The 12,853-nt window shown below is 39.8% G+C and overlaps 1 protein-coding gene across 1 annotated transcript in view; it reads left to right on the forward strand.

The window, feature by feature from the left end:
* The window catches only part of SATB2 (SATB homeobox 2), a 186,539-nt gene that overhangs the window by 141,812 nt on the left and 31,874 nt on the right, over positions 1–12,853 (forward strand). Inside the window, exon 10 of the mRNA XM_035007450.1 lies at positions 7,405–7,602. Within this exon, the coding sequence (XP_034863341.1) occupies positions 7,405–7,602 (198 nt within the window). The remainder of the gene's footprint in view (positions 1–7,404; positions 7,603–12,853) is intronic.

The following is a 12,853-nucleotide window of genomic DNA, read 5'->3' on the forward strand; positions in this document are numbered from 1 at the left end:
CTCAACCAGCTGAAGAGAAATCCTTCACAGTTACAAAAGTTTGTTTGGGGACTTTATGTGCTTCCATTTAGAAAGCGACTGTCTGTGGTTAATAATATGAATTTTCTTTTGAGGCACTCAGAAAACATTTCCTTGTGGTTGCATATGCTGACATTTTCTGTATTGAGGATGTGGGTGAGTAAATGGCCTTTTACATTTCTGTGCAAGAAGCTTTGAGTCATTCTCCTGAAGAACTGTTCATTTGCTGACTTATTCATTCATTGGAGTTCCTAGAGGGGCCAAGGGGGTGGAGGGTACTTACTATTTGTAGATTGAATTCACTTATCAGCTCTGTGTTAGGCACATTGAGCAGCACAGTACTACAACATGACTGTGACAAGGCCTTGCCTTCAAGGCAAGTACAAATTACTTAAAAGGAACGGTTATTTATTCCGTCTATCTCTTTGTAGATCAGACTAGGCTGTAAACTTGTGTTTGTTGCTAAGCAAATCCTGGTTTGTATTTATTCTGAAATATTAGAAAAACTAAGACATTTGTCACCAACATAAACCTTAATTTTTTTAAGGGAAAAAAAAACGGGAGAAGTTGGAGTCATTACCAGTGTCCTGGGGTAGGAAAACAAGTAACTTAGTACACACTGACATTTCAGTACCACGGACAGGAACCCTTGTCTTCCCATTTGCTTCCCTTCCCCCTCACTTAAGGGTAAGGTTTGGAGTTTATGGGATTCAAAGCCATTTCTATTGGGGTCCAAACTCAAACACTGGTTGTATTATTGTTTTGTGAAAGACCTCCTTGGTTATTTGGACATTCTCAGCCTTTGGTATGTAGTTTGGAGAATGTCGCTCAGTTATTGTCTACTTGAAAATTTTAAACCTTTAACATTTTCTAGAACTGAAATAATGGGATATTACCCTTCCTGATTCATTTTTAATCCGGGAAAGCTGTAAAAAATTCTCGTATGAATAACAACAACAAACACACAGAGAAAAGAAAAGGGTTAAAATGATGAGAACAGATTTTTTTTTAAATGATTGATATAGCTTGGTGTTTACAAAATGTGTCATTTTTTTGTTAGAATGAAAACTCCTATTGGGTGAAGCATATGAAGTATGTACTCTACTATTACCAGGCCACTGTGGGTCCTGATTTTGCTGTGAAGGAAAAAAAAGATCTAGGCTAGGATAAGTGGTGTTCTTGACTTTATCATAGTCTTTTCCCTAAGGACTTCTTGTTAGGAAGGAATGAGGGAGAAAGGAAGGGAAAGCAGAACAAAGAAAAAAGAAAGTTAATTCTTTGTCGTGTCATTTAGAAGCCTTCTATAGCTCCCATGGCCCGTAGGATTAAGATGAAATTTCTTTGCATATTATTCTTTAAAATCTGACGCCACCTCTGTTTCTAGACTGCGTTAGCCCCACAAAGTTGCTTTACATTTCTGGGATGTGATAATTTTCTAAATCTCTGCATTTGTTGATAATGTTATCTCTGCTTGGAATGTGCTTCTGATCACTTCCCTTCCCCATCTGGTGAAATCCATCTTTACCTTTAAGATCCACTTTATATGTCATTCTCTATGATGGTATTCTTCCTGAGTTTCATAGTCAGAATACTTCCTTGCTGATGATCTCAACTAACCTTGTCGTAAAAATAATCAAGACAAATGACATATGTAACATACCAGCACATTGCATGGCATGTAGTAGATGGGTGCTCAATACAAGATTACAGACTAATTAATGTTCTGAGAGACCTGTCACTGTTTGCGTTTATATATTACATACAATGCATGAATATATAATGTAAATTGGATCACCCCGTTTTCTTTTATCATATTCATGTATTAGAGATGGGAAAACAAACCTCAGAACATTGACAGGGTTCCTTCTTAGAAGCAGGGCCCCTCTCCAACTATAACATTCCAGTAGGCTAATTTCTAGGCACTCAGATAATTTCAGTTCAATCTAATGAGTGTGTATTAAGCATCTTTGATGTGAAAGGAACCACAATGCTGTGAAAATGCTAAAATGAGTAAGAAACCAAGCCTTCCCCTCCACCCTCATCAAGAAGCTGACTGTTCTGATGGGGATGCACACATGCCCACTTGGAATAATAATCATCATCAAACTGTAGAAGAGTATAAGCAAAATGCTTTGGAGTCATACCGGAGTGAGCAAACAGTTCTTACAGGTCAGGTGAGGCCATGTCAGCTGAGCTTTGGAATATAGCTTCTCACAGGGGGATAGAAGGTTGAGTATGAGACCTTCCAGCCAAGGAAGTAACATGAGCAGTATTAGTTGTGCTCAAATACTTTTAATTCACTTGGCTTCGGTTCTCCCATACTAAAACAGTTAAACTGACCATATGAATATTCAACCAACCTTTGGGTAAAACTAAAGAGAAATTACAGATGGGTAGGTATATACCCCACATTTCTTGCCTGGAGATGGAGATACCAGCCATAGTCAGAGTCTGTGAGTAATTCACAATGGCTGGAGCACAAAGTCGATAGAGGAACCGATGGCAGACAAGACCATGAAAGAAAAACAGGAGCAAATTGTGGTTCTTATTGTTGCCTTTTGTAATGCTTTTGAATTGGGAACGAAGGGGTATCTCATTTAGGTAAATCTTTAATAAAACTGTCAACTCACTAAAAGATCAACTATGGGATTATCATTGACCTTTTAAAAAGAAATAATGGCACATTTCTTCAAATCATAAATAGTCCTAATACATTTGCAACATGATTTGTTTTGTAAATTTAGATTGACATGCAACTTTTCAAGAACACATGGATTGTGTGAGTGTCGCCTCACCTGCATAGTTGGAAAGGGTGGTCAGAGTTGTTTTTTTGACTGAAGGAAACATATTTGTTTAGGAGGCTGATTAGATGGCTAAAATGAGATGTTTATAGATATTATTTACTTACGCACTGAATGCTTAAGGACTCTTTTAACCATCGATTGCAAGGATGCAACTTTAAATTTATATTCCTTCTCTGGGTTCAGATTTTTGAAGGCAAAAGAGTTTTAATCCTAAATTCCTTGGCATCATTACACTTAGACTCCATGTATATTTTGCTATGTAAGTTTAGGTGTTCTTTGTACTTTTTAACATTTTTTATTTTTAACAAATTTCAGACTCACAGAAATGTTGCAAAATTGTACAGTTTCCATATATCCCTCACCTAACTTCCTCTAATGTTAGCACCCTACATCACCATAGTGCAGTTATCAAAACCAGGAAATTAACATTGTTTTAATGCTCTTAACTAAACTAAAAAGTTTATTCTAATTTCAGTTTTTCCACTAATGAGCATTTTCTTTGCCAGGATCCCATCCAGAGACTGCACTGCATTTAGTTACTATTTCTCTTTAGTTTTCTGTAGTCTGTGACCATTCTTAGGTCTTTCCTTTTTCTTCCTTTTTTCTTTTCTTCTTCTTTTCTTTTTAATGACAATTTGAAGAATACTGATGTTATTTTGCTGAACATCTCTCAGTTTGGGTTTGTCATGATTCAACTGACGTGCATTTTTGGCAAGACTACTGCAGATACTGGGTTGTGTTCTTTGCAGTGCCTCATAACACAGGCTTCATGATGTGCATATGTTATCACTGGTGATGTTGCCCTTAATCACTTGGTCAAGGTAGTTTCTTCCTTGTACTTTAACCCTGATGGCTAATTATTATCTGCTATTTCTGACAGATAACAAGATAACAGATCATGGAATGTAGAGTTGGAAAGGGAAGTTAGAGACCATCTTTTGTAAACTCCTCCTTTTATAGTTATATCCCAGAAGCTGTAAGAAAGAGGGTAGCCACTTGCCCAAAGGTAACCCAGTCATTTAATGTCAGGGCTCCAACTTGAATACTCTGAGCTTCCTAGCTGTAATTCACTTAGCCTCAGTTTTACCATACTAGAAGGGCTAAACTGACTATATGAATATTCAGCTAACCTTTGGTCGAAACTTACAGCCAGCCTAAAAGAGAAATCACAGAGAGGTATGCACCCCACAGTTCATGGTGCCTGCTCACAGAGCTGACCAAGGCTGGAAATCAGATAAACTTCTGTATCAGCATTTCTGAAACGAAAATAATTCTCCTGGAATTCTCCACGCAACACACAGGGAACAACAACAAAAAACCTACTTGAGATTTTTAACAGAAAAAGGAGATTTGTTTATTAATAATTCATGAGTTCCCATTGAACATGCACGACAGAAACAGTGCTATTCAATAGAGAATACTGTCATCTGTCACTGTTTTATTTGACATTTACACTTTTTTTTTCCTGATACTGCAAAACTTTCTTGGACGGCATGCAAAAATTATATAAATGAAAAAAACCCCAGTGTGGGGACTCTTTATCTCTTCTGTGGTGGGTTCGCTCACAGTTACATACGTGTGTGTTCATGCAGCAGCATGGCACTTTCTCACACGTTCATTAGCCACCAAACAAGCTAATAAGAGACCCCATTGAGAAAACAGAGATAAGCATCCCACATGGGCTGGTGGAAGGATCATGTGAACAAAAAGATGGAGGGTGAGGCGGGAAGTGGGGTGGAAGAATAGATTTCCGGAAGGTAAGCATTCAGATACGCGAAACGAGCCGTGAATCAGAGCAAAAGGCATGTAAATTATGGCCGCCATGAAGAAAACGGACAAACATACATCTCCATTTCCGATGCAAAATAAATGTTTACAAATGGCATCACAGGAGTGCCACTCGTAGGGAATATCGGCCTTTAGTGGAGGAGCAAGTTAGAGTTAGGAGCACCTTGTAATTTTGTGCTACTGAAAGGCTCTTGACAATCTTTCTGCTCTGTAGGTTAGTTATTATTTATAAAAATCACAGAACCAGCTGATACATTCATAAGCTAATTATTGAAGCAGCTGGGTACACATGGTGCAATATGTCCAAGGCTGTGAAGTATCACAGATTTCTTGGGGCCTGCTGTGGTGGGGGTGCACTGTTGAAGGCTCCATCCCTTAATCTGATCAGCCAAGCAAACACTTTGTGGGGAAACTAGATTAATAACCCTCTAAATACCATGAATGTGCTTTATCTTCAAAACCGGGTTCCCTTAAACATGCTATTAGCTCAGCACCATCAGGGATTTGAGAAAGTTCTCTGGTGCCTGAAGAACAGGGTCTTGTTGGCTACCTCCCTGTGCCAGAAATTAATTTGGTTTGCTTATGTCTGCACACATGATCACACTTGTGTCTAATCTGCTCCCTAATAGCTTCAAGGTCAGGACCTTGCATGTCAGTGGGCAAATTGAGCACCACACTTCTTGAAGACTGATGGCAGACAGCACACAGTCCATAACGAGGCCTGTAGTTTGTCCTAAGTGATTGTAATGAGTGCAGATTATAACAGCGCATATAAATCAAATGCGGCCATGAATGTTGTGCGAGACATTCCGCATCTCGTAAGTGGAGATACCACTCAGCTGTCACCTGTCCCCTTTCAAGCTGCAGCTTCCCACAATGCAGTTCACTCCTCAAGCGGAACAGCAGGTGCTGTCCTCCTGAAGGTCTGGGTATCTCAGAACTTCGTCTTTTAACAGATGTAGGTTTTTGTTTTTATTTTCTGTTAAATGATTGGTCTCTATGCTTTAGCTTCCCCTGGGAGATGTTAAACATACCTGTTTGAAACATTTGAAAGAGTTCAGTTGGAGACTTATTCAGATCTGTGCAAAGACAGAGAAAGAGGAGCTTATTTTTCCACAGATGGTTTATTTTCCATTTCAAGAATTCTTTCCTTTGTACAAAGAAACCCTTGAGGAAACACGTTGGGACTAGGAGATTTTTTTTTAATATAATTTATTTCTGATAGGGCTAAAAAATGTAATTGTCTTCAATTTTCATATATGTTGCACCTTGAAAATCAGCATTTACCTCTCAATTGACTTGAAAAAAAAAAGTCTATGAAAATACTTGGAAAAACATTTCCAAGCAGATTATTCGATATCTTGTTTTCATTCTTCCTAACCCTCTAACTCTCCCCAGCTCCCAGTTTATTGCAAGAAAAGATCAGGTCTGCGCAAATGTGGCCTCTCACTTGTAAAAACAAGGCAGTGTTGTGTTACAGATTAGTTTATAAATCCCCAGTGGCTTCACAGTTCAGTGCCTACAGCTGCTGCAGATGGGCCTGGGTTTTTGTCTCTTCGCGGTGCTGCAGCCGGCAGTTGAAGGAGAAAATGGAATGATCAGGTTATTAACATGGAGGCCGCGAGGAAGAGGCTGCACAATGAGAACAGCTGGTGTTGCTGTCTTGGCTGATGCAGCGGAGATAATCAAATCTTGCCTTTTTTTTGGGTAAAGGCAGAAGACACAGTGGAGAGTTAGACAAACAACGGCTTATGATATTATATGGGGTTTTTATGATGCATGTCAGGAACTTTCATTGGCTTACAAGTTATGATATAAAATTTGTTGAGATTTGGGATTTAATTTTTTCAAAGTTATTTGTGTTTATTTCTGCACCTTTTTAGAAAAATTCTTACTCTTTTGCAAGAGGCGTGATGTGGGACAGTTCTTGTTTTTAAAATTAGTGATGTAGCTTGGAAGTGATGGGTTAGAAAGCTACTGGGTAAAATATTTTGACATGAGTCAGTGAGCGATGTTGACAGCATCCTCTGTATTATTTTCATATAATCCATCATTATTTGCATTACATTTTCTTTCTCGTGCAGTTTCAAGGGTGAGAACATCCGGATGCCAGAATTGGGAGACACATTTGCAGGTGTGACCCGGCCAACTGCCTACCTTCCTGCAGGTGTGGCTGTGGCGGGAAGGGGATGGTTAAGAGGGCCTAGAGCCCAAGGCATTCAGAGATGGAGCAAATATACAACTTTTTCATTCTAGCTAAGGTGGTGGTTTTTATTTTGTGGAGTTACTGATAATTCTAAGACTATTTCCTTTCTAGAGAGTTCAGTGCTGTTTACACTCAGACATGTTTTGTTCCTTAGAATTTACTATGTTGCAATACATATTTGTTCATTTTCACTCTTCTCTTAGGATGGAAACTATCCAACTGGGTAATTTTTAAAAAATTGTAGCTGAGCAACATGAATTACTTTCTTTTCAGAGAATTAGATAACTGTCACCTTGCTTGAGTATCTTTTACAAAGGACCTGTAAATTCATCGAGAATATATTCAATAGGAAAAGTGATAAGGTGATTAACAAGCATGAAGACTCTTGGCTATTGGTGTAACCACCTCTGTGGTCATTGGTTGGTTTTTCAAAGTTCTTAGCTGTTGCAGTATCTTCCTGGGTGGGTAGGAACAATTTTGACAGGAAAAATATGCTGCACTGGGATGGCACTGGACTGCAGTCCAGCCATCCTCTGCTGCTCTGCACCCTACAGATTAACCCAGGTGGCCTTCTCTCTCTCTCTCTAGGGCTGGTTGTGCGAACTGCTCCGCTGGAAGGAGAACCCCAGCCCAGAGAACCGCACCCTCTGGGAGAACCTCTGTACCATCCGTCGCTTCCTGAACCTTCCCCAGCATGAGAGAGATGTGATCTATGAGGAAGAGTCGAGACATCACCACAGTGAGCGCATGCAGCATGTGGTCCAGCTTCCCCCTGAGCCAGTGCAGGTCAGCATCCCCTAACCTGGGCAGGGTGCTTGGTGCCAGCAACTGTCAGGGTCAAAGGGGGACACCACACAGCCTCCCATTGAAAGGTTTTTCTTATATGGTAAAGATATGAACCGTTGTGCATAACTATGCACCAGATTAGTCTGTTGAGTGTCTCCAAGGACAGAGGCCCCTGTTCTCATAGTGGGTACAGCGTATGTGTGTATGTGTATGTGCGTGTATGCACACACGTGCACATGCTCATACACGGAGAAAAATGAGTGGGAAGTCGAATCCAAAGGCAGCTTCTTTCCTGAGTGTGTTTTACTTGTGGGACTGTGAAGCCAGAACACTTGTGGAGAATTAAACCTCCCAGTCAGAAAACACAGTTCATAGTTTCCACCATTTTCTAAAGAAAAAACTCTGAAGTAGCTAATAAATTAATCTAAAAATCTCTCAAGGGAAGTTTGACTAGGCTGAGGAAAAGAAATATTCACGTGAGCTGGAGAATACCATTGAACTCAACTGGACTTTGAGAGAAATTATGATAGATTCTTAGAATTTTAAGATGAGTTTTTGCTGTTTTTTGTTTCCTCTCTTTTAGAAATCTGTGTTCATTTTCGTTGCATGTTTTATTTGGTTAGTATTTGCTCTCATTGAGAGAAATAACATTTCTTTCTTTTTTTTTTTTAAGATTTTATTTATTTATTTGAGAGAATGAGATAGAGAGAGCATGAGAGGGGGGAGGGTCAGAGGGAGAAGCAGACTCCCTGCCGAGCAGGGAGTCCGATGTGGGACTCGATCCCAGGACTCCAGGATCATGACCTGAGCTGAAGGCAGTCGCTTAACCAACTGAGCCACCCAGGCGCCCAAGAGAAATAATATTTCTTTCTAAAAACAATTGAGTTTAGCTCCTGAGTCTTGCAGCAGTCTAAAATCAGTGATCTTCAGGAAGAAATATTAACTAGGCTAATACCCCAAATTTTGACCCCTTAGAGTTTGCCCATAAATTTTTGGATAGGTTTTGAGATTTGTCCTACTGTCCAACACCAGCAGTCCCAACTCGCACCAAAGAGGACCCTGCAGGGCTTCTGTTTGACCCTCCTTTTGTGTAGCAAGAAGGAAACAGGAATGCGTGCATGTGTGCATGTGGATGAAGAATGGAAGGAAGATAGAATGAAGAAAGGGTGGGGTGCATTTCTTGATCAAGATATCAAAGGAGACGGTGGTGAAGGACTTGGCAAAATGTTCTACCCTGAGGTTTCCTCGTCTCCTTTCACCTCGATCTCATCCCACATGCCTGGGGGAGAAGCCAGAAGTCAACGGGTCCATTATATCACTTATCATCCAAATACTGACATCTCAGTCAGTGATTTCATGCTGTCATTGGTCAGTTTCCAAAGTCACAGAGTGAATTGCCCAAATGATTAGACTCATGAATTCATACGGCTAGAAGCAGTCTCTTAATATAGTCACAGTGAACTCAGAGCAGGTGGGTGATAAGAGTATACAGCTAAGTGGTGGAGCCCCCTGTCCTGGGCCTGGACTCGTGGTAGGGACAACCCCTTCCCTGGACGTGAGCCCCAGGGCTTACCCTTCATGACCCACCTTCCCCCTTTCGTCTCCTGTCCTTTCCTGGCTGGGGCCTCATCCAAACACCTACAGATAATTAGACAAACATGCTACGAACAGTGTTTTTCAGATTTTGAGATTTAGTAGAAATTAAAGAGGGAGCTAATACAGGTGTATCAACCTTTTCTTTTGGAGAATACATTGATTTGAAAAATTCAAGGGAAGCTCCAATTTATTATCCATATCATTTCATAAAACAAAATACTCTTTAATATCAACAAGTTAATGAAAAGGATAGCCTCAGACAAAAGATCTTACAAACTATATAAACTCAGTCATATGAAAAATTCGCTGTCACCCTTATTTTTCTTGTTTTGATGTGAAATAGTCAAAACTTCTGTGTTGAAGCAACACAGGTCGAGAACTAGCTTCAGGGAACCACCAACTTTGTATGGACTTTTCATTCACGGTCCATTTTAGTTCAGCCTAGCTGAAGTGGAAATAGAATGGGAGTGAAAAACTGATTTATTGTAGACATTTAGAGCATCCAATTTTTATCAAAAGATGATGACAAAGTTGGAAATGTAGAGAAGTTTGAGATAAAATACTAAAACCATTATAATTAAGGACTTCCCTTCATTTAGATGATGGTTCCTATACATTTCTTTCTCCATTCTTCGTCCAGAAGTTCTTGTCTCTATGAGGTTCCTATCTTTAGGTAGCTAAGAGGATATTCAATATATAATATTCTAACTGACCAGTTTGAGTAAAGTAAATCATAGAAGTAGACCACCAATTGATTTATGCATTTTATTATCTTTTATGTTAGTATGTCAGAAGTGGAGTGTGCTAACAATATTCAATGGCTAAGAAAGAGTCAGCCTGTAATTTTCCTTTTTCAGTTTTAAGCACTTCGTGGCTATTAACATTAGCTTCTGATATCACTAAGAGAATTCACTTATTTTATAAAAGTTTATTCCTATCACTCAGATCTTAGCCAAAGAGTTTACAAATAAGGTAATTTTCTCTACATTGACTTTGCCTTAGCCATTGACCTTGATCCCATAAGTACTGTGAAATTCTTCAATATGTTACTTTTTTTTTTTTTTTACATTTTGCCAGTTTCTCAGTGACACTGCTTTGAAATGCTGCATTTGTTTGTCAGCAAAATACAAAACTTTGGGTTAATTTTATAGTATGGTCATGATATGAAAAGGGAAGAAAAATAAATGGAACTAGCTGGCAGAACTCTTGAGATTGGAGACTACCGTTGGCACAGCCTCTGTGACTTAGGGAGGACTGTATTTTAATAAAAGATCCCAAACTACTAAAAAATGTCTATAATCATGCGAAAGTTAAGTCACTGGATTCCAGGTTAGGATTCATTTGTGCCCTATATCGGGTAAAATTTTAGGAAGATGCAATTATTTACATGTTGTAGGAATTTTATGTAGGGTAGTACTAGTTTGGTGTTATTACATTTTGTCTAGTTAGGCAGAAAATGCACCATTATCAAGTTGTTAAGTAGAGTTGAAATTGGTGATTATGAAGAGCTTCTGCTATATGTAGCATATTGTAAATCATGCGGAAGTCCGCTCCATTTGTGGTTATGGAAGGGTGCCATTTAAATTTCTTTAAGTAGTTAGGGTATACTATTCCTCAGTTTTTCTTATATGGTAAAGATGTGAACTGTTGTGCATAACTATGCACCAGATTAGTCTGTTGAATTAGGCCCCCAATGATATACTAGATAAAGGAAGGAGCATCACAGCACCCTGCCCCATTCAGTGTTTTCTGTGATGTGAGAAGTCCCTTAGAATCTGAGCCTCTTCCCTTAAGGAAGAGGAAATTTTTCCTGCCATTTGTTTGCAAATAGTTTACATATTGATAGTGTTACATTGCCTGCAGTTGTGTTTCTTTTTTTTAAGCCACAAAGGGTTTTTTGTTTTTTTTTAAGATTTTATTTATTTATTTGATGGAGAGAGAGACAGCGAGAGAGGGAACACAAGCAGGGGGAATGGGAGAGGGAGAAGCAGGCTTCCCGCCGAGCAGGGAGCCCGATGCGGGGCTCGATCCCAGGGTCCTGGGATCATGACCTGAGCCAAAGGCAGTCGCTTAACCGACTGAGCTACCTAGGCGTTCCAAGCCACAAAGGGTTTTAAAAATTAAAGCCCACCCTTCAAAATGAGGAGATCTGACATCAAATCCCAATTTTGTGTAACAATGCAGAAAATCAGATCTGACCCCCTCGTCCACATGGCTGGAGCTGATACTCAGTATTTACCATCCTGCTGCAGGATCCCCATTGCCCACCCTGTAGATGTGCATACACATCCTGTCCATTTCATTCATTTAGACCTTGTCGTGTTGTTCTTCCCTTCAAGGGCTGCCTGGCCCCGTGACTCCAGCTCTACACCCAAAGATGCCTTTGCCCATGGTTCTGATTTCTTCCATGGTCGCCATTATGTGCCATTTATTTTTCTAATTCTAATACGTAACAGAATCTTATACATGCTTACTGAGAGATGCATGTTTGATGGACTGTCCCTTCAGAGATGAAGCTAGGTTATAGTTGAGACAAATTTAGGCTTGGGGCCACTGAGAGGTGCTATCAGCCCTAAGACACCGTGGTCCAGGAAGAGTGAGGTGTTTCCTCCTTAGGAATAATCGAGACCTCTCGAGGTGAGGCCCGGCTTTGATGTCATATTGAGTTACCTGCTCTCTCCAGTTTTCTTTCCAGTATTCTAAGTCTCTTTAGAAACTCTCATCGAAATCCCTGCTGTGTAGGGACACCTGGCTGGCTCAGTCTGGAGCATGTGACTCTTGATCTCAGGGTCATGAGTTCGAGCCCCACAGTGGGTGTAGAGATTACTTAAAAAAAAAAAAAAAAATCCCTGCTATGTAGAAGGTGACTTTCCAGGCTCTGAACACATTATAAACTAGATCCATCTTTACCATGGCCCTCAGTGGGGGTAATATTGCCTTAGGGAGTGAAAATGGATTCTTGGGGAGCATAAATGTCTCACTTTACAATGGTTTGTGGCCTTTCAAAGGGACACGGTACATGAAGAGATATTCAGTATCTCTGGTATTAAAATTTAATGAAGCAAGGGAGATGATTAGGGGGGAAAATGCCTAAAAAGTTTCCTTCCGAGGTTGATAATGAAAAAATAAATACCGATGTACATAATGTTTTTAGTCCTTGTATAGATAGCACAAAGAAGGCCAACATAGGTGAGATGACATGGGAAACTAAAACATTCCATGAAAAAGATGAAATAAATTCCACTTTTTCATGCCAGAAGATCAGAGACAAAATTATTTCTCATGGTTATAGTGATTTTCCCCCCTAGTGGTTATTACGACCTGAGGCCCTAGAGTGAATGGATATCCTCAACTTAAAATCAAAACTAGTTAACTCAGGGTATTCATTATTTCCAACTCCATTTTACAGTTGGAAAGACTGGAGCAGAGACATTGAGCCTTGCTCGAAGCCAGAATCGCCTGCTGAATGAAAACACAGGCATGTCTGGCGTCCAGTCTTTCCTCTGAACACACTCCCCTTTTAATGCAGAGAGAAGAAAGGACATTGCTCATGCTATGACTAGGTCACTGAGTGGGGTTGATTGGGGAGCATTTGCCAAATTGTTCCTGTCTGTGTCGTTTGTGTTTTATTGCTTTATTATATTTCCACCACAGT

Source organism: Mirounga leonina, unplaced genomic scaffold, assembly GCF_011800145.1.
Source record: "Mirounga leonina isolate KUSES-001 unplaced genomic scaffold, KU_Mleo_1.0 Mir_151, whole genome shotgun sequence".
NCBI classification, from domain to species: domain Eukaryota; kingdom Metazoa; phylum Chordata; class Mammalia; order Carnivora; family Phocidae; genus Mirounga; species Mirounga leonina.